At 37.9% G+C, this 27,234-nt stretch overlaps 1 protein-coding gene across 2 annotated transcripts in view; it reads left to right on the plus strand.

Annotated features, from left to right (window-relative positions):
* IntS3 (integrator complex subunit 3) overlaps positions 1–27,234 on the plus strand; it is a 1,056,838-nt gene that overhangs the window by 180,993 nt on the left and 848,611 nt on the right. For both annotated transcript variants that reach the window (XM_090368499.1, XM_090368500.1), the window contains exon 7: positions 5,943–6,084. In XM_090368499.1, the coding sequence (XP_090224625.1) occupies positions 5,943–6,084 (142 nt within the window). The remainder of the gene's footprint in view (positions 1–5,942; positions 6,085–27,234) is intronic.

Genomic DNA, 27,234 nt, shown 5'->3' on the forward strand with positions numbered 1-27,234 from the left:
TAAAATAATAAGGATCTATGAAAATGTTCGAACATTAACAAGTATCACATGGAATTCAGATTTGTCAGTGGCAACGGTGAACACAATAAAGGAGAAAGACAGAATACAAGAAGCGGCCGGCACCAATGAAGGTCAACTATAATAATAACCAAGGCTACGAAATACATACCAATTTTTACAGTACAAAAACATGCGTTTTTTCTTCCTTTTATGTTTTCTTTTATTATGTGCCACTCCGGCTACTTCACCGCTGTCCCCCCAGATAAAGTTTTTAATTGAACTAATTAAAAATATATAACTATTTTTCTTCATTGTTCTGAGTATATTATGTGTTTTTTGAATTTTGGCATATCAGGAATATAGCAGCAATATTTTATTAGTCATTCCCATTCCCATTTATTAGTCATTACGCAAATCTCGACTTGCTAACATACGTAAGAGATACTGGAATGTATCTCTTACGTATGTTGGGGACTTACTGTATTTTTGAATTAACCAGGAATTCGATTATCCGGGAATAATTTTTTACCATCTATCCTGGAAAATCGAGAGTGTACTGTAATTTCTATTATTTTTTTATATATTTATTTTATGACCCTCTCACTGCAACCCCTCAGTTGTAGCAAGTGGCTCAAAAACCATGATTTATGATTTAATGTGCTCAGCAGACTGGCTGCCAGCCTGTCTGCACTGCTCAGAAAACTTCATATCTGACTGCATAATTACCCCCAGTTCTTTTACATTCTCTACTACCCTGAGCATAGAACTGCCCAGTTGGTATGTTACTCTGGGGTTACAGATATCCATATGCAGTACTTTGTATTTGTCAATGTTAAACTTCAGTTGCCACCTCTCAGCCCATCTATCTAACTTTTCTAGATCCTGTTGCAGCAGTGTACCATCATTACTGCCATTAACAACCTTGCCAACCTTTGTATCATTTGAAAGCTTAAACATTAAGCCTGATATGCCTTCAACAATATCATTGATAAATATAGAAAACAACAGTGGGTCCAACACCAAACCTTGGACGACTACACTAATAGCATTAGTCCTTGAAGAGCAGTGACCACTAATTACCACTTTGTCTTCTCCCACTCTTCCGTCCCTTTATCCATAGCAGCAATTTGCTGTTAATGCCATACTGCACCAATTTGTACCACAGTCTTTTATGAGCAACAGTATCAAAAGCTTTTCTGAAATCCAAGTATATATCATAATACTTTTTTTGCATCCAGCTGCTGTGTGACCCCATCATAGTATCTAATCAAATCAATTAGGCAAGATTTTAATCTTCACAAATCCATGCTGTGTCTGCACTATAACTGCAGTCTTGTCTAAGCGATACTGCATTCCTTCTTTAACCAGTGAATCCATTATTTTCCCTGGAACAGAAGTAAACTAACAGGTCTGTAAATACTCTTGTCACCCTGTAATCCCCCCCCTTATGAATTGGAGATACATTTGCACATCTCCAATCGCATGGAGACATCCCCTGAATCCAAGGATGCTCTCATAATTATGGCTGAGGGTTTGCTTACTTTCCTTGCTGGCTCATTTAATATAACTGGAAAGATCCCATCCACCCAAGGTGCCTTTCTTATGTTTAATTTCAACAATTTCTCTTCCACTTCGCTCATAAAAAATCATTTACCTCCCTGTTAGAGTTTGATAAGCTTCTTGCCTCCACTTCCCTCCAGATTTCCTTATATGTGAATGTAGATGCTAAATACTCATTTAGTTTGTCAGCTACCTGAGCAGGATCATCAACAGTCGAACCATTGACATCAACTGGATCAAGCTGATTAATCGCATTACTTTTATAGTTTATATAAGTAAAGAAGTCTTTGCTGTTTTTCTTTGCAGTTCAGAAGAAAAATGAAGGCCATCCTCAAGAAATACACCATCTACTGCAAACACAAGACCTATAATCAGAGGATCGAAGAATACCTTGACACTCTCAAGCAGAAACTCCTGCTTGAGATTGTCAAGGCACAATGGACACCTCAACCAGAAGGCACTCAAGGAGTTTTGAGTGACTTCGAGAGCTGCAAAATTAACCAAATAGCCAATCCCCAAGAGAGATCTAGAAAGGAAGAAAATGAAGAATATACAAGAGATGACAGAAGATAATAAGGCACCCAGACACAATTCCAGAGTATCTTATTCAAGGGATCACCTACCTGAAGGCTAAGGATGAAGACACCACAAACCCAGCAAAGTTCAAACCAGTCACCAGTCTTCCAGCAGTATCAATATCTTGATTAGCTGCATAATTAAGAAGATATCAGACCACTTGGGAAGCAGGAACATCATGGCCAAGCAGCAAAAGGGATGTAAACAGACAAGAAAACGATGCAAGGAGCAATTGTTTATTGGCACTGCAGTTATAGAGCAAACCAACAAGACCCACTGCAGCCTGAACATTACTTACATTGACTATGACAGGGCCCTCAACTCAGTGCTCCATAGCTGTTTGATAGAGACACTGAAGATGTACAAAGTAAACCCAATAGTGACACATTTCCTTGAAGCAAATGTGTCACTATTGGATTTACTTTGTTATCAAAGTTGGGAACATCACGACCTGAGAAGGAACGAAGGAAGAACCTGTACATCCTCTTGCACCTGATGTACATGGATGTCATCAAACTCTATCTCGCAAATGAGAATTGAACAGCTACTCTGGATCACCGAAGAGTGCACCAGTGATATCAGGATGCGATTTAGCCTAGACAAATGCAAGACCCATTGATTATTTCAAGGACATGTATTTGAAAAAACTGCCAGTTGATGACTGGTGAAAAGATCAAAGCTGTGAGAGATGGAGAGACATAACAGGGGTTTCTGAAAAGTAAGGTAGCACATGTTTTCCTTAATAATGGTGTAAGGGAATGAGATGAAATTCGGTGGACAGATAACCTATTAATAATGTTCAAAAAGACTGCCAGTGCAGTGTTGCGGTACTGTCGCCTCACAGCAGAATCCAGTTGCAAAATGGCTGCTACCATGCAAGTGTTGTCCAAAACAGGTGTTCGTGAAGTTATTCACTTTTTGCAAGCAAAAGGGTCTTCACCAAGTGACATTCAGCATGAACTGGTTTCTGTGTATGGTGAAAAGGTGATGACAGCGAAGCCATGTGTTTTTGGTGCAATGAATTTAAAGCAGGCTACATTGACGATTGACATTAGGCTGGCAGGCCTGTATTGGTATTGATCAAGCAAGACAGAAGACAACATTTCACGCATTAAGGGCATCGTTCTTGAAAACATGTGAGTGAAACTGCGTGGAGAGCATGGCCAAGCAGCACAAATAGTGAATGTGAGTAAGTCGACTGTTCACAAAATTGTTCCCGATGTTCTTGGATTTCGAAAGGTGTGCTGCCACTGGGCATCCCAACAATTGTCAGAGGAGGACAAAGGAAAATGCATGGGGATGTGTCTGGAGAATCAGTTGCGATACAGCGACGAAGAAGAGGATTTTCTTACTCGCATAGTCACAGCAGATGAAATGTGGATTCATCACTTTACCCCAGAGAGCAAACAAGACTCAATGAGCTGGAAACAGCCACAGTCTGCTGTGTGCAAAAAATTCAAAACTTTTCCCAGTGTCTGAAAAGTCATGGCCATAGTGTTCTGAGATTGCCAAGGCATTCTGTTGAGGGATTTCTTGCCGAAGGAAGGAACAATTAGTGCACAGCTTTACTGTGCAATGTTGGAAAAAATGAAAGCCAACATTCGACGCAAATGACCAGGACTCCTGACAAGCGCAACTCCACACACTGCCCACACCACTCGTGAGTGGTTGCGCCATAATCATTGGGAAACTTTGTCACATCCCACCTACAGCCCAGACTTAGTGTCTTCAGGTTTCCATTTGTTCGGCCCTCTGAAAAAACACCTTTCAGGAAAGCATTTCACCATAGAAGAGGAAGTTCATCAGGCGGCGCGATGTTGGTTACTGCGTGTGGGCACGGACTCCTTCAGTACTGGTATTGATAAACTGATCCATCATTGTGAGAAGCGCATCAATAAAACTGGAAACTTTGTGGAGAAGTAGTGCATGTTCACTTACTGCTTGGAGTGTAATTTCAACTTCATATTATTAAACACCATTGAGAAAAAAAATGTGTTACCTTACTTTTCGGAAACCTGTTGTATAAATATTTGAGAATGATGCAGGCCCACCAGTTAGAACATAAGGAGAACAAAGCCTGTCTGACTAAAAAATACCCTCAGAGCCTGATAGGCCTGTTAAAGTCAAAACTGATTTTAACAGACTTATCACAGTCAAGCAAATAGCTTTCTTGTACCATGTATGAGGTGTGATTGCAAAGATCAAAGAATGAACTAATATTTGGGAAATGATAAAGCTTATCAGCTATTCTGTTGATTCTCCTTTGAAGCTGTCTGCTTGACCCAGTATGCAGCAATTCCAACATTTCTGCAACGTTCCTAACAATTTTCTTTATGAAAGAATACTCCTGTGTGACATTATGAATTTTCCTGAGATATTGCAATTCTGTGACCTTTCAAGGGGGCTTTAAGCTTGGGTTGGGGTAATTCACAAGAAACAAAATCTGGGGAGTGTTGCTTATGGTGGGACGTATTGAGGAGTGCTCTGCAAGAAATTTTGAGTGGAAAGAACAGTGTGTGTAGGGTCTGCTGTCATGATGCAAGCACCAATTCCCCGATGTTCACTTTTCCTGTTGTTTTCTACTAACAGCATCTCACAATCCTCATTGAACTTTTTTTTCTGTAATATTTGTGATTTGAACACATTGGACAAATTCATAATGAACAACATAAGAAATATGATAAATATGATCTTCACATATATTTTTATTATCTTGCCTTTTTGGTCTTTGAGAAGATGGAATCTTCCATCGAGATTACTGGGTCTTTGTTACCATCTGCAGTTTGTTACCATTAATAATGGAAGAAACTAAGTGTGGATCAGCAGCAACACAAAAGAACTGACAAAATGTTAACATAAGAAAACTTCCTGCTCTCTGTGATCATTAGTGAGGATGTGGAGCAAAACTTGGTGAAATGCATTGCTTTCCCAAATCTTGTGTTAAAATTTATTGAATACTCCATAAGAAATACCAATATCAGTAGCAGATTCTCTGATAGTTGAACGTTATTTACTCCTGATCAGATCACAGACAAGCAATTGTTTTTGAAACTGAAGGGTGATCTGAGACACAAGTGATCCTCTCTAAAGTTTATAAAGCCCATTTGAATAACACATGGTATGTTCCCCAAAAGCTGTTTTTATTATTTCATGACGTTCATTCTCTTGCAGTCTTTTCTAATTTGAAACAGAATGTCATGCAGTTCACTGATCAGTAAAATCACTCGTTTTAAAATATAACAAAACACACAAAACAGCTTCTATTCAATGTGCGCTAATTTACAATGGCTGCAAATAAGTGGGTGATTCATGCATTACTGTGTCTAGATAATCACTAGTATCTTTCAACAAGGTTTAAACTTCCGACGACTGCAAATTTCCAGTTATGAAGTCAGCATCTGAGCTTTTCTAGTCACATACTGTGTATTGCAAAACTCTTGATCTTTGATTTGTTTCTTTTTTCTCAAGTAGATGGTAATTATATACACATTACATATTATTCTTTATTTTATATGGAATATAAAATTTCAGATGGAATACATTATTATCTTATGCTGTGATATGCTAGATTATATGACTGTTGGTAAGGTGTCATTTTGCAATCAAAGAAGAAGTTTAGCCTTATAACAATAGGGGAGAAGCTGATGGTTTGTGGATAAACATTACTTTTTAAGCAAAAACAGTACTTTTTTAAGCAAAGTATATAAGTAGCTTGTCATCAATAAGTTTTTTTTTTTTTTTTAATTGATTGAAAATATTATAATGGATTTTAACAGTATAAGATTTATTATATATTTTTATTCTAGGGCTTGGGTTGACAAATTTCCTATTTTAATCGCAACTATAGTATATACATATTTACGCCTTATTGTGGACCATGGTAATCCGATGTTAGCAACTTTTAGACAAAGAGAAGTAGACTTCTGTGTTTCACTACTTAGGGAAAAGGTAAGATAAAATCATTCTCACTTTATATATCATTTATTTATTTAAACAGTATCATCTTATGTTTCAAAATACAGTACGTTATGAAAATAACAGAAAATTTGGAACATTTTTCCATTAACCCATTAGGCTTGGAAAGTTTCACAAACAGGTATATGATGGCTCATCCGGAACAACCCCCTAGTATTTAATTAATATGCATTTAAACTGGCCATTTTTGAATATTTTTTGCCGATTTTTCTCTATTTGTCAAAAATATTATGAGAATTACAAAATAAAATGTCCATCTTCATATTGTGAATAGGTGTTATATTTTTAAGCAAATATTCATATAATGAATAGTTGTTTAAAAATATATACAGGGTGTTTAACTTAAAATGCACCAGACTGTCATGCTTATTTTTAAGTTTATTGGAATGTTGATGCCTGCTCATTTATCATGGAATACTCATTTATCATGGAATAGTGTGATAGAAGTGCACAAGTTAATAAAAATTAAAGGTCGCTTTATATATATATAAACCCAAATTACTCATGAATGGTTTGAGGAAGACAGGAATAAACTTACACTCTCTCTCAGACACCGAAGTAGCCTCAAAACAAGAGGAAAGCAAATGATGATTACTTTTTTTTTTTTTTTTTTTCTGTGAAAGTCTCCTGAACTCTGTGCTAGTTTAGTGACATTGATTGAGATGAGGATTTGGAAACAGAACAAATTTACTGACATAAAAAACTAAAATAAAGAATGTAAATGAAGGTAGAAAAAGTTTACAGTTTTTATAATGGAATTTTGTAATGGTTATTGAAGCCCATAGTGTTATTAAATCATAATTATGTTGATGGTTGGGAAGCCAGACTGAATTGTTGACACAGAGACCAGAATTAAAGAAAGTAAATAAAGGTCAATGAGAAACTAAAAGAACTTTGCTTGTACAGAGATGAGAAATACAACCACATTATTACTTCTCGAGGCATATGTGTAAATGCATAAGTTCATATTGCCTTCAGTAAATGAAAACTTGATGGAAAAACTTGATTCTCAGTGAACAAATTTGCATAAAATTTTTTATTTGGCTCTTCTAGAAACATTTATTGGACAATTCCAAATTTCATTAAATCAGACAAATGGAATTTTATAGTTATTTTTCTTATACATATCTCGAGCCATTTATTTTTATGTATATCTTGATTTCTAATTTAGGTGAAATTAAGGGAAACTAATTAAAAGAACTTATTAATTTAAGAAAGAAAACATTGAATGCATCTGAAATGTAATGCCATGCATACTTGATGAAACTTGTCAATACAATTGGTGCACTGGTACTTGGATTGGATTGGGTTGAAGATTGGAAAGTGTGAAGGAATTTTGAAATTTTTTTTTTTTTTTTTTTTTTTTTTTAAGCATTAGCATTAGTAGAGGCATTTGATGCAAGAAAGCAAGCTTATGCAGCATCAGCCAAAAAATAAAAATAAAATAAAATAAATAAATAAAAAATAACCACTTCCACTTCACCCCTCTGTTCGTTCAAAATACCTGTCCAGCTGAGCCTTAAACTTATTCAGGCTATCAACCACTACGACAAGGGATGGAAGTCTGTTCCACCAACCAACCACCCGCTGGCTAAAGGCAAATTTCCTCACGTTTATCCTACATCTGTCTTTCCTCAATTTGAATTTATGTCCTCTCAGGTGATTATTCTGAGCAAGAGGAAGAATCCCATCAGCATTGAGCATGCTCAAACCATTCAAGGCTTTATACACCTCTATCAGATCACCTCACTGGTGCCTAGTCTCCAGACACTGTAATTTGCAAAACTTAAGCCTTTCTTCGTAAGAGAACCCCTTTGTTCCATTCACCAATCTTGTTGCCCTTCTCTATACTCGTTCCAGCATCTCTACATCCTTCTTGAAATGAGGCCTCCAGACCTGTATACAGTACTCTAGGTGTGGCCTGACCATTGCCTTATACAAGGGAATAATCATCTCCTTATCCCCGCTAGAAAAATTCCTGTATATCATTGACAATACACCATGAGCTACTCTTGCACCCTGTCTGCACTGCTCAGAAAACTTCATATCTGCCTTCACAACCACCCCCAAGTCCCTTTCATTCTCTACCACTGTCAGTGTAGTACCACAGAGTTGTTACGTTGCTCTGGGGTTGCTGTTTCCCATATGTAGTACTTTACATTTGTCAATGTTAAACCTCATTTGCCACCTCTCAGCCCATCTGCTCAACCTTTCCAGATCCTGTTGCAGTAGCATAGTGTCAGTAGTGTCCTTGACAATCCTGCAACCTTCGTATCATCTGCAAACTTGGACATTAAGCTTGATATACCACCATCAATATCATTTATAAATACAGAAAACAATAATGGACCCAATACTGAACCCTGAGGGACTCCACTAATAACATTAGTCCACGATGAGCAGTGTCCATTGATTACCACTCTCTGTCTTCTCCCCCTCAACCACCCCTTTATCCATAGCAGCAATTTGCCTCCAGTGCCACACTGCTCCAATTTGTGCAGCAGTCTTCCATGTGCATCAGTATCAAAAGCCTTTCTAAGATCCAAGTATATAATATCAAAGTTATTCCCTGCATCCAGTTCTATTGTGACTGCATCATAGTATCCAATCAAATTGGTCAGGCAAGACTTCCCCTTAACAAAACCATGCTGTGTCTGAGCTATAACTGAAGTCTTGTCTAGACGATCCTGCAGTGCTTCTTTAACCAGTGACTCCATTAATTTTCTGGGAACAGAAGTTAAACTAACAGGTCTATAATTACTTGTGTCGCCCTTTGATCCTCCTTTGTGAATTGGGGTCACATTTGCACATCTCCAGTACATGTGTACTTCCCCTGAGTTCAAGGAAGCTCTCATAATTATGGCTAAGGGTTTGCTTACTTCCTTTGCTGCCTCCTTTAATATAACTGGATAGATCCCATCCACCCCAGGTGCCTTTCTTGTATTTATCTTCAACAATTTCTCCTCCACTTTACTCTCAGTTATTACAAGATTCTCTAGCTTACTGCCAGAGTTGAATACACCTCTGGCATTCCCCTTGCTGAACACAGCAAGGGGATTGCCAGAGGTTCATTCCAGTCAATTTCCCAGATATTGACTGGAATGCCTAAATTCCAGTCAATATCTGGGAAATTAAAATCTCCCATTATAAGACTCTCTGATATACTGGCCCACTCTATTTCCCTGTACAGTTCCTTATTATACTCATCAGAGTCATTAGGCCTATAGCACACTCCTACTCTCAATTTTGATCTCCCAATGCTTATGTCACACCAAACTGACTCAACACTGCACTGTCCAGCGATGTCGACTGGCTTCACTTCCTTGGATTTTATGTATTTCTTAACTAATAGCATAACCCCTCCTCCCTTCCTATCCTGTCTACCCTTTCTGTAGACATTGTATTCTCCAAATTCCAATTCTGCATTCTTTATATCTGTGTGACACCACGTCTCTGAAATCCCAACAATATCTGCCTTTGATGTTTTGAGCAATACCTCAAATTCATCAAATTTGTTTACTAAACTCCTAGCATTGGTGTACACGCAAGTATACCTGCACCTGTTTCTATTCTTAGCTACCCTAACACAAGCCATGTGTTTACTTGTACCACAATGGCTCGCGGCAGTCTCTGAAATATCATGCATCTTGTTTTTCAGGCTTCTGCTCATTTTAACAGAAGCAGTGCAAGAATCTCTTTCACCTCTGCCAGTGGCTACTGTCAATCTATTGGTCTTTGTCTCCCCCCAAGCTAGCAGTTTTCCGACCCACCTAACACTGCCTCGATAGCATCAGCAAATATTCTTGCACCCTTTCTATTTAAGTCTATCCCATCCCTGTAGAAGCAATCTCTCCTGTTAACAAGTACAGTCCAGGCTGAAAAAAATTCTACCCCTTGAGCCTTGCACAATCTTTCCAGGGCCGAATTGATCGACAAGGCTCTCATCATATACTCCCTCCTATCGTGTCTGGGCAGAATTGCAGACACTTTCAAATTCGACCCTAATTCTCGGCTTTTGTTCAACAGTGACCTGTACTTGTTAAGTAATTCTGCCGGTCTCCTACTCTTAATATTATTAGTGCCAACGTGTAAAACTATATCACCTTTTGTGCCCTTAAAAGATGATATTCACTCTACAACGTCATCAACCTTTGCCCCTGGCAGACATACCCTGGTCCTGTTCCACCTATCTTTTTTACAAAGCACGTTCCCCGTTTCCCTGACAATAGAGTCACCAACAACTACTAGTTCCTTCGGGACCAGCGCATTCTGCCTTGGGGGTTGCCTCTGTGTCACGCGATGCCCAAGTGCAAGCTCTGGCATTGATGTGGGCAGCTGAGAGCTTGATGGGCCCCTCAATTTAGTTTCTTCGAGGGCATCCACCCTGTCCTTCAAGCTCTCATATAGGCCCACAAGAATGCCGAGTTGTTGCCTGATATCGATACACTCCTTGCATCGCGCGCACACACAAAGACATCCCCCTTGGCAGTATCATGTCCTGTACCCGATTGCTCTGCAAGCATCAAGCAAACAGTGCATTTTATAAAGCTGTGAGTCAGAGGACAACTGCCCCACTTAGTTCTGCTCTGAGCCATAGCACTTCCATTAGCTTGAGCCTTTTGCTTTGCTGCTCTGGTCTGAGTCATGATTCTATTAATTTATTAATTAATTATAATTAATTATGTTGTTATTAATTATGTTAGATATAATTAATTATAATACGTTTGTAATCTAAGTCGTTATATGTATTTATTTAAACGTACAATTTAACTGCTAACGAAGTTCAACTAACGCTATCTAGTACGGTATATAACTATCGTATCACAAAGGCAGGAAAATTACGAATGGTAGCAGAGTTGAAACACGTGGAAATCCTTACCGATAGTTTTATGCATAAGGGCAATTGTCGCAAGAATGAGACTGCGTATTGTCATCAGTGTGATTTTATGGTAGGTACTCAAAAAAAAAAAAAAAAAAAAAACACCTCTTATATTTATTTAAATACAGCAGCCTGTGGATCTCCAAGTCCTGAAATACCAAATAAGAGACATTTTGTTTTGTGGAAAAACTGTAGAACCAGAGGAATTACAGTTGATTCTCCTTGCGGTTGTGGGTAACCTAGATAACACCCTTCTTAGCCATGGTAAGAAGGTATTTTGCACACTTCCGAACGAAATTGTAAATGATCTTAGGTACTTTCATGGTAAAATTTTAGGTACAATCATCTTGTTACTTTCATGGTAAAATTTTAGGTACAATCATCTTGTTACTTTCATGGTAAAATTTTAGGTACAATCATCTTGTTACTTTCATGGTACAGTTTTAGTTACTCTCATCTTAGGTACTTTCATGCTTTGTGTCTTGAATTTTGCATTACTTCAAACTTGTAATGACATAGGAGAGAGTGGTAATATAGACACAAATTTTCCTTATGATATGAGTCAACGTGCTTGCATACATCTCATGAGTTCTTGTGTCAGTGACCACAAAAGCTGATATTGGCAAGTTTTTTGACGTTTCATATTGACAGGAAGCTGTTGCTAGGGAAACTTTAAGTTTAAGTAAATTCAAGGAGTATGTGGAGTTAAGCTATACAAGCATACTTAGTCTTAATTGTATCTATAATATCAGGAGTGCTGCTGATAAACTTAGTGAATTTGAACTCCTAGTTAATTTGACTAATGCTGAACAGGAAAGGCCTAATGCAAAAGTGCTTCTACCCAGACGTAGGGGATGATGTATGATATGCATAATGTTTTTTGGATAAACAGTCAAGGTAGACAGGATGGGGCAGGGGGGAATCATGCTTTTTATCAAAAGAGCTTTCGTGCAACAATAAATTTTATCCAGATCCAGAACAGCATGCCACAGCATAGCTGCCAACATCTGATTATTTACAACAGAGAATGTTGTCTTTTTTTTTTTTAACACAATTTTACCCCTGTTTCATCTCACTGTTGTAATATAGTTGAAGGAAAAGGGTTTCAATTTCTCTGTATTTTTTTAAAAACTTAGTTTTTCTCTATTTCGTTTTTTGAAAAAATAGTAAAACTAATTTAAAACTCGAATTTTCTAAAAAATTTTAAAAATAAAGCTTATTTTCATTAATGGATTTCTTAGAAGTTTGTTATTGAAAATAAGCAGAAATTAATGAATATAAGCAGAAAATATTATTGAAAATAATATATTCCGTTATTGAAAATAAGTAGAAATTAATGAATTTCTTAGAAATAATTATTTTCATTAACGAATTGCTTAGAAATTCGTTAATGAAAATAAGAATGCACTAAGAAATACTAAGAGAAATGTACTAAGAAATACTAAAAGAAATGTACTAAGAAATACTTAGTTTTTTTTTTTTTTTTTTTTGATTTGGTAGTTATTGGCGCATCGGCTTCTGTGGCCATATTGCACCTCCCAAGGTTTTTGCAGTACTTTGATCCAAGCCCGAGGCGGGAATCGAACCCGCGACCTTTGGGTTGCCGGGCAGGTACTTTACCCACTCGGCTAGCCCGGTCGGCGAAATACTTAGTACATTCTATCATTTCATAGTACTTCTGTGGTGTTGAAGCTAATTAGCAGTGTTTTATATAATAGCATTATTAATTAGCTTCACCAAAGAAAAATGATGTAAAATTTCAGAAGAAATGCAAGGTATTTCATGTATTGCAAAATTTAAAAAAAAAAAAAAAAAAAACACAATAAATAAATAAAATAAATGTATGAGACTGCTTATTGTCATCAGTGTGATTTTATGGTAGATACTCAAAAAAAAAAAAAAACCTCATATTCAGCAGCCTGTGGGTCTCCAAGTCCTGAAATACCATATAAGAGTCGTTTTGTTTTGTGAAAAAACTGTAGAACCAGAGGAACTACAGTGGATTCTCCTTGCGGTTATATATTAATTAATAAATAAATAAAACCATTGCCTTGTATACTGCATGTAGATGCAATTTTTCAATTTGAAGTAGTGAGAAACATAATGTAATCAGTCACTTGCAATGAAATAACCAAAAGGACAGCATATGATGCATGAAAAGAACTGTAAAAATAGTGGGAGATTGAGCAGTTGATGGTAATAGGCTGTCCCCATCATTTATTAATTTGTGTGCAGGAAAGTTAGTTGCATTCCTTCCTGAGAAATAAGATGAATAGTTAGTATTAGTACTGGCAAGTGATACAAGAAAGTAAAACTGCTTTAGCTACTGGCTAAGGGCAAACTTCCACACATCTCTTCTGCAACCATCCTAACTCAATTTGATATTATGCCTCGTGTACATAGTCTGAGCAAGATGAAGAATGCCATCAGCATGTGGTTTACTCAATCCATTTAAAGTCTTAAACACCTCAACCAAATCACCACACAGGTGCCTGGTCTCCAAACACATCAATTTGCAGACCCTGAAGCCGTTCTTGGTAAGAGAACACTTCTTCCCACTACCTATCTTGTTTCTCTTCTCTATACCCGATACAGCAACTCTATATTATTCCTAAAATGAGGCTTTCGGACCTGTATGTACTCAATATATGAGCTGACGTATTGAGTTCCTTATTCCTGCTTGAAAAATTCCTGTATATCATTGACAAAATCCCATGAGCTGTTCTTGCCGCTTGTCTGCACTGCATAATTACCCCCAGATCTTATTCATTTTCTACTACTCTGAGTGTAGTACTGTACATTTGGTATGTTACTCTGGAGTTACTGCTACTGACATGCAATACTTTGCATTTGTCAATGTTAAACTTCAATTGCCATTTCTCAGCCCATCTGCCTAATTTTTCTGGATCCTGCTGTTAGCATTCTGTCATTACTCCCATTAACCACCCTGCCAACATTTGTATTATCTGCAAACTTGGATATTAAGTCTGATATGCCGTCAACAATATCATTGATAAATATAGAAACAACAATGAGCTCAACACCGAACTCTGGGAACTCCACTAATATTAGTCCACGAAGAGCAGTGTCTCTGTCTTTGCGACTCAACCATCCCTTTATTCATAGCAGCAACCTGCCTGTAATGCCATATGGCTGCAATTTGTAGTCTTTTATGTGCAGCGGTATCAAAAGCTTTCTTGAAATCTAAACATATGATATCAAAATTATTTCCTGCATCCAGTTCCTTTGTGACTGTATCACAGTATCCAATCAAATTGGCTAGACAGGATGTCTCCTTTACAAACCCATGCTGTGTCTATAGTATAACTGCACTCCTATCTAGAATATCCAGCATTAATTCTTTAACCAGGGACGCAATTATTTCCCCCTGCAATAGAAGTTAATGTAACATGTCTGTAATTACTCATGTCACCCTTTGATCCCCCTTTCCCCCATGAATTGAGTATACATTCAGACATTTTCAGTCTGCGGTGAAGTCCTTGGTAGGAAAAGCCTAGTAGCTTTGCTGATGGTAACATTGTCAGTTGCTCCCACTATACAGAATTTAAAAACTGTTAGAGACTACTGTAGTCTCCTTTATGAAAGCAAAACCCTTCCCTTTTTTCTTGATGGTAGTTACATCCTTAAGTAAATCTCATATCAGTACACTATGATCACTGCCACCTTTTGCTTCTTTTATCTGCAGATCCTTAATGTATGAATCATCACTGCTGACAATCAGATGAAGACTATTACTCTCCCTTGTTTTCTCTTTAACATTCCTAGAAAACAGTCATCCAGTAAATCCCTTATAGGCCTGCTATAGGGGATAATCATGTTCCAATCAATATCTGGAAAGTTCAGATCACTTATTATAAGATGTTCTGATTTACTGGCCCGCTCTGTTTCTCTGTGCAGTTGTTTGCTGTACTCATCAGAGTCATTAGGCCAATAACACACTCCTATCCTCAGTTTTAGTTCCCCAGTGCCTATGTCATATTGAACTGACTCAACATTGCACTGGCCACCCATGTTGACTGGATGCACTGCATTCAATTTTACGTGCTTCTTAACTAAGCTTATCACCTACCCACCTTCCCATCCTGCCCATCTTTCAGTATAGGTACATCACTGTAGCCGAGTGGTCAGGAGCGGGAGTGCAGTAGCACACGCTCTTTGAGTAGACCGAGGTTCAAGCCCCTGACTGCTGAATATGGTCGATCTGCCAACCCGCACTGGACCAGCTTGGCAGATTATGGTCCATTTCCCTCAACGTGAATTGTTGAGGAGGCTTCCATCCTGCAGTGGGTTGATAATGGCTGCACTTTATTTTTTATTTATTTTACATCACTGAGTGGACATGCTTTTGCACACTCTTGTATAATTGATCATATCTTTGTTACAATGGGGTATCTTGCTTAAGTATACCATTGTGTTCAGGAGACCAACCTGTATCAACTGGTAAACTTTCATGATTTTTGGTTTAGGCATGGCCAAGATTTCATAGATCGAAAATATTGTTCATTACTATTGGTCAGGTATATAATGTCATAATTGTGATGTTATCGAGGGATCATCAACAACAGTATTCATGTGACTGCTTTGAAAATTTCGAATAGTTGACTTGGAAAGGGGTTATATTAAAAGGTTTTTAGTTCAAGGAATCCACTGTCATACTTTTCTTGATTTATTTTGCTGTGTTTTGTTTAAGATGCTATAGAATAGCAAAGAATGGTAACAAAATCGGCCACATTCTGTATCGTTGTTAATGGTGACAGATTTTGTGTTAGTGCAACAAAGCTTAGCATTAATACTACCCAAGAACAAATACACTAAAACCAGTATCCTTTTAATCAGAATTAAGATTGGAGTACAGCCAGACAACAAGGATTTTCAGCAATGATTTCTGATCCAAACTGTCAAAAATTTGCCTATGCTTCTCATAATTGTAATCAAACTGACATGTGCTTCAGATATGGAAGAACCTTTTGTACAACCACAAAAGCTCAAGGAGATGGAGTATCCACTACTCCCAGACCCTGCAGAACCAAAGGGAATCCTCAATAATATTCCTGAATGGTCACAACCTCCAGAACAAAATCAATTAATTGCAAAGGAGAATACTGCCCTAGAGATGACATATGCACTAAAATCTTTAGTGAGTGATATAATGAAGAAAAATAGCAGGCTTACTAAAATGACTTTATCAGATATATAAGGGTACTGGGCAAAACCAATTGAATAATAGAGAATAAGGTACTTAAGGCCAGACTTGAGGAACAACAATCAAAAGGAAAAAGAAACCATCAGTTTTGTCCATGTGTACAAAACCACTTGAAAGAGTCATATCAAACCTGACAAGCAGAGAACAAGATAAGAAAAAGCCAAACTACATTATACTGTTCAGGGCGATGTAGGAAACCCCCTTGGAAACAAGCAAAGAATCTAAAACCCAAAATGAGTAAAATCACTGTAAGAAGCCTCAGGAAGATCAGGGACTAAGGAATCCTGATAGATACTGCCACCAGACAAGCCAAGCAACTGTACAAAGTTTGGGGAACTAAGTCTTAAATTGGAAACCCTAAGAAACTGGGACTTCAACTTTATCATGCACTCCTGCATTCTAAATTAGAATGTGTGTGTGTGTGTGTGCCAGGTGTATGCATCATCTAGAAACAGCATACTTTTTGGCTTGACCCAGTTCATGATCAGGATTTCTGTATTCCTAATGAAGCGTTCCGAACATGTCCTGTACAGATTCTGAGTTGAAGTAACTGAACCATCCTAGTTTCTTTGACAAAAGCATGTTGTCATTACAGTATACCCTTGAACTAAAATCCCTGATAAGACTACCCCATGTGGGCATCCATTTTTCAGCTACATTGGGTAAACCTATAACAGTTTTAAAAATGCCATTCATCCCTTTGTATTTGTGTCCAAGAGTTACTAAGAGAATTGAACATCACAGTAGATAACATGGCTGAGTCATCAAGGCAATCACTTCCATCCTGGCATGCTCAAGTACCACTGTGCGACTTCTCTGTTAAAATTTTGGGAAACTCCACCACTACACATTCTGTGCTCCTAAACTTCATACTGCCCACTGAGCCAAATACTCGAACTTCTTGCCTGACTTTACTGATGGCTCAAAGTCAAAGTAATCTGTTGGGTCTGCTGCCATCTAACACTCTATCTGAGAATATTCCTGACAATTTCAGCATAAACACACAATAGAGTTGTGTACTTTAAAATTAGCATTGGACCACATTAAAACCTAGCAATTCCCAAAGGTGTATATGGAATCTTTAAGTATACTACAGGCTTTATCAGAGATGTAATCCACATTATTTCCTGACTCAGTTCCACCAGATGTTATATTCTCTTTTTGAATGTTCATTCGACATCCATTTTTGCTGGATCTCTAACTACATTGTGGTTCGAGATTCAGCAAACCATATAACCTCAATCAAACCACATTGGAATTGAATTGGCTGCCACTGTAGCCAAGTTACCATAGCCCCAGATCCACCCTAACCTGTGAGTCCCCTACACAAGACTACTGGCAAGTAGTCTGTATTGCCTGTACTACCACAATACATTACTCTCCTGGTGGCAGCAATCTTGGCATGAGCAGGTTATGAACAAGTTGTATCAGATAAAGCCTGTAATCCAACACTGGCAGTGTCTGCAAGAACTCTAGAGAGGAAGTTGTACTAGCTCTTCTCCATATAGGACATTAGCATTAGCATTAGTAGAGGCATATGATGCAAGAAAGCAAGCTTATTCAGCATCAGCCAAAAAAAAAAAAAAAAAAAAAAAAAGAAAAAAAAGAAAGAAAAAAGCACAACCACTACTCCCATTTCACCCCTCCGTTCGTTCGAAATACCTGTCCAGCTGAGCCTTAAATTTGTTTAGGCTATCAACTTCAACAACAAGTGATGGAAGTCTATTCCACAAACCAACTGCCCACTGGCTAAAGGAAAATTTCCGCACATCTATCCGACATCCGTCCTTCCTCAATTTGAATTTATGCCCTCTCAGGTGATTATTCTGAGCAAGAGGAAGAATCCCATCGGCATTGAGCATGCTCAAGCCATTCAAAGCCTTATACACCTCTATCAGATCACCTCGCCGATGCCTAGTCTCCAGACACTGTAATTTGCAAAACTTAAGCCTTTCTTCGTAAGAGCAACCCTTTGTTCCATTCACTAATCTTGTTGCCCTCCTCTGTACTCGTTCCAGCAGCTCTACATCCTTCTTGAAATGAGGTCTCCAGACCTGTATACAGTACTCAAGGTGTGGCTTGACCAATGCCTTATACAAGGGAATAATCACATCTCTATCCCTGCTAGAAAAAGACATAGACATAGTCATCTTATGCCTGGATTCATGCTGAGGGTAGATGAGTTTCTGATGTGTGAGCACTGTGACACCTTTTTAACCGTATGACATTTTATCTGAGTGTCCATGTTATAGACACAAACATCTTTTATATTTTACTGCTTTTAGTTGTCTTACTGAACCTTATACAGTCAGTCAGATTTTTTTTTTCCAACCATGACCACATCAGCTGTTTTTATTTATATAAAATTATTAAACATTTGTACTCTTATTTAAAATGTAGCTTTTATATTTTTATTGTTATACATAGTACATAGTGTTTGGGGTTGGACAGCACCTGTGTTTCCTGCAACTCTGCAATTAGTTTTCTTGTGTTCAATACGGTACCCTGTAAAGGCCAGATAGTGTGAGTGATATATAGTTTGTGTAGTGTAGGGTTACGTTGTTCATCTGGCCTCTTAGGGGCCTGTGGAACATCACTGACCCCTAGTTACTGTACCAGGCACTGGGAGCCGTTCCAGGTAGTAGAGATCAAGTTCTCTGGCTTCACCTGAGTTTACCAGGGAGGGGGCCTGAGTGAGAGAGAGAGAGAGAGAGAGAGAGAGAGAGAGAGAGAGAGAGAGAGAGGGTTTTTGTTGGAAGAGAGCACAGAGGTGATAGTTTAAGTTATGGGCAGTAGATGATGAAGAAGGTGGATGGTAGGAAAGCTTCTGCCAGGAAATTGGTAGATAAAGGGACAGAGGGTCACTCCTATAGAGGCAACCCATCCTTCATGGGGGGGGGGAACTGTGAAAGTATTTAGGATGATAGAGCTCACCAGGCAAGTATGAGTGGGGGGGAGGCAATGCTCTTGGTTTTGAGGAGAGTTAGTCTTAAGGTCAGTGTACCCTGTGTGGGAATGGAGGTCACTTTTGGGCTATTGGTATAATGCAATTCCACACGGACTAGACCAGCTGAAGCCAGTGCCAGCAAATCCTGTGCCATGTGACCAATGAGTGGGGGTGTGGCATTAACAGGCAATAGGGGAACAACCATTTTTGGTGCATCCTCCAGCTACAGTAATGTTTGAAGGGAGAAGGGTGGGGATGGGATCAGCCAGACAAGTACACAACACAACACACTTTAGACACACTTTCCATTAGACGACTATATAGAATAGTTTTTTTTTTTTTATTAAACATATATTCACGGTTTCAGCGAGGAGGACAAAGCATCATATTCACTCTCACATTTGCCTTGTTCATAGAACAACTAATTTGCATACTGATGGGATCACAGTACTCTGAATATGAATAGCAAACCCCCCCCCACTCCAGAACACATGCAATCATTTGGCCATTGCACAGTTTGTATACATGGAAAAAGCATTAGTGCCACAAGTACACACCTTAACCTGCAAAGGATTATCTATTTTTTTTTTTTTTTTTAAATATACAAACATATTTAGAGTGTAACAGGTGGGGCCTGCCCATACAAATATACATAGTTTTTTTAATGTTTGAATCAACAGGCCTGTGAGGAGAACACCTAGGTTTCTCATACTGTGCTGCACATTCTAGCATACTATATATTCTAGCATACAAACACTTACACACATAATGCACACTCACTTAGAAATATCACATTCAGAAACAATTACACATATTTTTGTACAACTTATCTATGCTCACGGCTAAACTTTTATACATCTGTCTCACTCACTGACATGATCAGGAATTCCAGTTTATTAGGGCAAGGAGGCCCCATTCAATTATAGACCACCAAGGTCTTGCTCAGTAAGTCACATTTTTACTGCACCAGTCAGGTTCAAGTTCATGTTGTAGAATCAGTTGCTATTGTGGTGATATTTAATGCCTGATGCAGGATTTTCCTTAGAGCTCTAAAGACTGCTTGAGAATACCCAGCCATTGCTTTGTAATATGGCTCTTTGGTTATGAAGAGATGTTTGGGATTTCTGGATCAGGAAATTTTTGTGATTATCTTGTTTCTGTCATCATCATACATGGCACAGTCGTAAAGAATATGGCTCTGGTCCTTGAAGAATATTCTGCAGTTGCAATGATGGGCATTGACCAGTGGTGTAGCTACCCTTTTTTGGGCCCGGAGGCAAAGAACACATTTGGGCCCCTACTTAATTAATGAAAATTGTAAAAACAGGAGTAAAAAATACAGTAAACCCCCGCTATTCGCGGGGGTTACGTTCCTGAGAAATGCCGCGAATACTGAAAACGCGAATACTGAGTTATGGCTTCCATAGTAATAAAGGGGTTCCGTTCCAAAGTATGAAATATATAAGAAAAACTAGTCTAAAATTTTGTCTATGTATGTATTATATGTACCTTCATAATATGACTATGCACATAGTGAAATGCAAGCATATGGCATCCAAATGAAAATAAGAAACAATTTAATATTAAATGTAATATTTATTAGAAATTTCGAACAAATCTTTCAAATCAACGCCTTTGCTAGCTAAAAAACTTATCCCGCCAGTGCTATCACCAGTTTCACTAAAGTGTTGATAAAGGAGTTTTGCCTTTTCACGAATGATGAGTGAACTTAACGGAATTTTATTTTGAGTTTGGTCTTCTATCCACAGATTTAAAGCCTTTTCCATTTTTTCTAATTTAACATCACGAGTTACAGAGCAAATTTTTGAAGCAACTAGCGCGTTTTCACGGACACTACGGCGGATTTTTTGATTGATCGTACCGTTGACTCATTGATTTTATAATGTTTTGCCACTGAGGAGACACTTTCACCTTTAGAAATTTTGTCTATTAACTCAATTTTATTCGCTAATGTCATCACCTTCTTTGATATTTTCACATTTCTCTTGTTATTCGTAGCCATATTTTTGTACGGGTTAGAAAGAACTTGTCCATAATAAAGTCACTTTCGTCCGTTAACACACTCGAAAAAGTCTGTTTTACACTGCAAAACAGTAGATTTATCACTTTTATAAGCATATCAATTTATAAATTGATAAATTTATTCAATTTATAAGCATATCAATTAAAAGCAAACGACAAAAACTTCCATTGCAAGCGCATAACACATACTGAACAAGGATTAGCGAAAAACATCCACGCTGGCGATTTTGTCCCCCCCCCCCACCCACTGAGCGCTGTTTTGACCGGGAAAGATAATTTTAGCCACGCCCATGTTTTTTTATGGCGGATAATATTCACGGCGCTTTAAAATTCACATTTTTTTAGGTTTCATTTTATATTAAATCAGCGATCGCGAATACGCGAAACCGCGAATACAGATACCGCGAATAGCGAGGGTTTACTGAGAGGATTACACGAGAAGATTTTAAAAAATTGAAACCATTATAATTCCTCCTCTGCCTCTGTAGACACTGTGATAAAAAATACAATGAATACATTTGTGAAGGTACTGTATAAATGATGTATTAAAAATAAATATCGAATTTATATCAAACCGTATTTTTTATTATTATACAACAAAACCCAATAGCTTTAATTACAGATTAAGATCAACAGAAATACATACAAAATGATCGGTGAAAAAAATTTACTGTATATCTATGAAATAAATAAAGGTAACTAGGTAGTAAGCAATCTTTATTCACATTAACAAAAATTCAAGCCTTAAGTAAATGAATAATATCTATAAATAAGATTTGAATTAAAATATGTATGAACATACAACCTCAGTAACAATAATAAATATATACATGACATGTATTACATGCAGATATAAATGAAAAAAAAAAAATAAAAAAATAAAATAAAATAAAAATAATAAAATATACAGAAACGTAAATAAACACCGCAGGAAAAAAATACGCACACACACACATATAATAGTTTTGGAGTAATTTTAAAACAAATCATTGTAATAAGTAGCCAACTGTTAAATCTAGTCTATTTACACAAAAAAAGTTTTATGACATATATTTAAACTTTAATGAAAATTTTGTCTCCTAGCCTTTTTAGTCAAAAAATATCTATAATTTCGTTGAAATCGACAGAATTCGCTATACTGTTTTCTATGCTTAAGACGGACAAATCGCTAAGTCGATCTTGGCCTATTGTGTTTCTTATATATGTTTTAATTTGTTTTAATTTTGAAAACTCCTTTCAGCACCAGCCACAGGTTTAGAGTTTAGCATCATTTATCATAGGTAATTTTGAAACTGTATACTGAAAACAACCTTCATCTTTATCTATGGCCTTAATATGTTACTCCCAGTTTTATGTGTAGCAGAAGCCCTTTTCTTGGAGAGAGAAGTATCTAGCTCATCAATGACATTTTTTGTTTCCATATGTGAGATTAGCCTTTTATTGACCAAAGCATTTTTTATGATCATTTTTAGCTCTGCTGTTCCATTCGTTTAGAAAGCAGTGAAATTTTCTTTAACCAGACTGTTGTTTAAGAAGTAAAGTTAACTCCTTAAAATTGCCAATAATTATCCACTCATAATCACAAACCTTTTCAAACAAGAATTTCAGACTTGTAAGTTTCCTCTAAGTATATGGAATGTGTGTCTGGAGTTGAGGATAACTCATTCTCATGTGTAGCTGAACTCTTTTGTCAGTGAAGAATCAGGCACCTCCGTAGCCAGGCGGGAAGGAGCAGGAGTGCGTAGCACATGCTTCTTGATTAGACTGTGGTTCGAGCCCGTCACCACCAAATATGGAGGATGCAGAAAGGTCAGGGAATGACCACCGCATATTCCCGGAGCAATATGGCCTTAGTTGCTAATGCTCCTAAAAACCAAACAACAACAAAAACAGTGAAGAATCTCATCTCCATTCTGATGGATTATACCTAATATCCAGTACATTATTTAAACTTACTTTTTGTCAGTGAAAAACACAGGAGATCCTTCCTTATGGTAGAATGGAATAAATTAAAATTCTTTTTCTCATTTACAAATGCAAATGAAGCAAATGATTGAAAACAAATGAAGCAAATATAGCAAATGAAGTGCCAGATGCCAACTGATCTGTTTTCTTGTAAAAATCTTGGGATTTCACGATTTAAAATTTCTACAGATGTAGGCAAAAGAAATCAGGATTGTAAGCACGCTGACAACATAAAATTATCTGAAAAATGTATGGCACATTAATAATAAATAATAATAATAAAAGAAGTGCAATACATTTTTCAGATAATTTTATGTTGTCAGCGTGCTTACAATCCTGATTTCTTTGAGTTCTCCAATGGATATATGATGTCCACAATTACTGGTACAAGAAGTTCAGCTGTACACACACACACACACACACACACACACACACACACACACACAGGCACAGAGTGGAGCAATTCACCCATATGATAAGGCACCCTGATAATTTCACAGTCTCTGACTCAAGAACCTCTCTGAAGACTAAAGACAAAGACATCACAAACCTGGCAACGTAGAGACTGATCACTTGTCTCCCAACACTGTACAGGATCTAAGAAGATATCAGACCAGTTTGAGAGCCAGAACATGGCTGAGCACAGAAGGGATGTAAACAGATGAACAAAAGATACAAGGAGCAATTAACCATTGACACGGCAGTTATGAAGCAAGCCTACAAGAAGCACCACAACCTGTACACAGCCTACATTGACTACGTTGGCACAGACTGGAAGGCAAGGCCTTCCTCTCTGTGCCAACGTAGTTGGTTTATAGAAACACAGAAGGTCTACAAAGTCAGTCTGACACTGACGCACTTCTTAAAAGCAATTGTGGTAAAGTGGAGGCCACTACCAAGGTTAAGAATGTCAAAACCAGACCGATCCCATCAGAAGAAGAATCTTCCAGGAAGATTCCTGAGCCCACTGTTGTTCTGCTTAGCACTCATTCCACTTTCTACCATGCTCAGCAACAGCAAGTGCAGATATAAAAAAAAGAGAGGAAGAACCTGTACATCCTCTCTCACCTAATATATATAGATGACATGAAAATCTATGTGTCAGTTGAGAATCAACTCCAACAGCTACTCTGGATCACCGAAGAGTTCAGCACTGGCATCAGGGTGCAATTTGGCCTAGACAAAAGCAAGAACCATGGATTGCATCACGGAAATCCAGTCAACTGAAACCAGCAGCTGAAGACTGGTGAAGAGATTGAAGCTTTGACAGTGGGAGAGACCTTCATATGTCTGATTATAATGCTAGCTCAAGAGTTAGAATACAAAGAGTTAAGGCCTACCTGTCTGAGAAATACCATCAGAGATTGAGGAGCTTGCTAAAAGAAAATCTGAATGGCAGGAATATGATCAGAGCCATAAACACCTATGCAGTACCAGTACTACATACTCAGTGTTCGTCATTCATAATCTCATCCAGCTCAATGTTCATCATAGATTGGATGAACACCGAGCTGGATGAGATTATGAGATTGACCAGGATAATAATGACTACTAGTTGCCAGCGTCACCCAAAGTCAGCCATCAGGAGACTGACCATAGTTTGAAAAAGTGGGAGGGGTTTGACAGACCTCATTGAATATTCTAGCAGAAAAAGGTGATTAAGAACACAAGGAATTACTTTCAGGAAAATACAGTGCCAATCAACCAAGCCATAAGGAAGATATAAACAAATGGCACACAGTTCTGAACCTCAACAAGGAGACCCTGCTGACACAGACAGAAGTAACAAAGACAGAGAGATGGGCAAAGAAGGTATACCATATCAAACATGACAAGGACCTCCAGCAAGACTAAATAGATAAGATGTTTTCAACTCATGGCTCTCGACCAGGAGGCCCTTCCACCTGGACTGAAGGATTCATGCTCAACATCCAAGACTAATCAACACTCGGAACTACAGGAAATACATCTCTAAGCACCATGGAGTGACAGATGACTCATGTCGACGATGTCATCTGGCTCCAGAAACAATCCAGTTTATCACCAATGGATGCAGGGTGATCACTGAGATGGAGTGCACTTATAGACAGTACCAGGTGGTGAGGATAATACATCAGAAGCTTTCACAAAAATACCAGCTGATCAAAGAAAGTGTACCATATTACAAGTATGAACTCACAAGCCATACTAGAGTTCCCTACTCACAAACTATACTGGGACCACACATTAACTGACAAGACGATCTACACAACAAACCAGACGTGAACCTCATCAACGAGAAGGAAATGGCTACCACCTATGTGATTGACATCACAGTGCCCAACAGGAAATACACAGCCTAAGCGAGGAAGTCAAAGAATTGTGGCATATGGAACAAGTAATGACTGTCCCAATCATTTGGCACCATGCCAATGTAAACCATTGGCATGGTGCTAAAGAGCCTCCATGAGAATCTAGCAGCAATAGACCTCCCGCAGAAATTCTACAAGGAACCCCAGGAAGTCATGAGCCTGAACACTTGTAGTCAGGAAGTTCCTCATTCAACAATAATAATAATAATAATAATAATAATAATATTAATAACCAGACACAACCATCCACCCTATGAACTTGGTAACAGTACTGATCATGGGTTTGAAAAAATGCCAAAAGGAGAATAGTAACAATAATACCTATTAATGATAAATTAACAACTAAAACATTTAAAACACGTATTAGAATGTTGTAGATTTTAAGTGGGTGCACTATGTCAGATTTTCTGCCATTATTGAAAACTGATGGTGTAGGAATAAAATGACATTGGTTTTTAGCAATATCACCTGCCAAAAAATTAAATGCCTATGGGTTTAAGTCAGCAAAATTATGTTTACTGGTGTTAATTGATTCAACAGAAAACCTCATTACAGAGTGAAAACCAGAAACTTAATGTATCCCAAATAACTGAAGTTGGATGGTTACAGCAAGAAAGCATGCTTAAGAGGCATGCTTACGAGGCATACGATGCAAGAAAGCAAACTTATGCAGCATCAGCCAAAAATAAAAATAAAAACCCTGCTCGATTTCATCCCTCCATTCGTTCCAAATACCTATCCAGCTCAGCCTTAAATTTATTTAGGCTATCAACTTTCATGACAAAAGATTGCAGTCTGTTCCACCAATCAACTACCCACTGGCTAAAGGTAAACTTCCACACATCTATCCTACAACTGTCTTTCCTCAATTTGAATTTATGCCCTCTCAGGTGATTATTCTGAGCAAGAGGAAGAATCCCATAAGCATTGAGCATGCTCAAACCATTCAAGGCTTTATCCACTTAAATAAGATCACCTAGACTAGGCACCTAGATCACAGGTGCCTAGTCTCCAAGCACCGTAATCTTCAAAACTTAGCCTTTCTTCGTAAGAGCAACCCTTTGTACCATTAACTAATCTTTTCCCTTCTAGGAACTACAGAATACATCGCTAAGCACCATGGAGTGAAGATGACCCATGTCGACAATGTCGACATGAGTCATCTGGCTCCAAAAACAATCCAGTCCATCACCGATGGATGCAGGGTGATCACTTAGATGGAGTGCACTCATAGACAGTAACTCGTTCCAACAATTCTACATACTTCTTAAAATGAGGTATCCAGATCAGTATACAGTACTCAAGGTGTGGCCTAACCATTACCTTATACAGAAGGATAATCACCTCTTTATCCCTGCTAGAAAAATTCCTATATATCATTAACAAGACACCTTGAGCTACTTTTGCAGACCATCTGCACTGCTCAGAAAACTTCATATCAGCCTGCACAATTACCCCCAGGTATTTTTTATTCCCTACCAATTTCACTGTAGTACCACAGAGTTGATATGTTATTCTGGGGTTACTGCTTCCCATATACTTTACATATGTAAATGTTAAAACTTCATTTGACACCTCTCAGCCCATCTGCTCTGCTCAACTTTTCTAGATCCTGTTGCAGCAGCAGCAGCAGCAGCAGCGTACTGTCATTAGTGTCATTAACAACCCTGCCAACCTTCGTATTGTCTGCAAACTTGGACATTAAGCCTGATAT

Source organism: Mastigoproctus giganteus, chromosome 2, assembly GCF_048544385.1.
Source record: "Mastigoproctus giganteus isolate SK-2022 chromosome 2, ASM4854438v1, whole genome shotgun sequence".
Lineage (NCBI taxonomy): Eukaryota > Metazoa > Arthropoda > Arachnida > Uropygi > Thelyphonidae > Mastigoproctus > Mastigoproctus giganteus.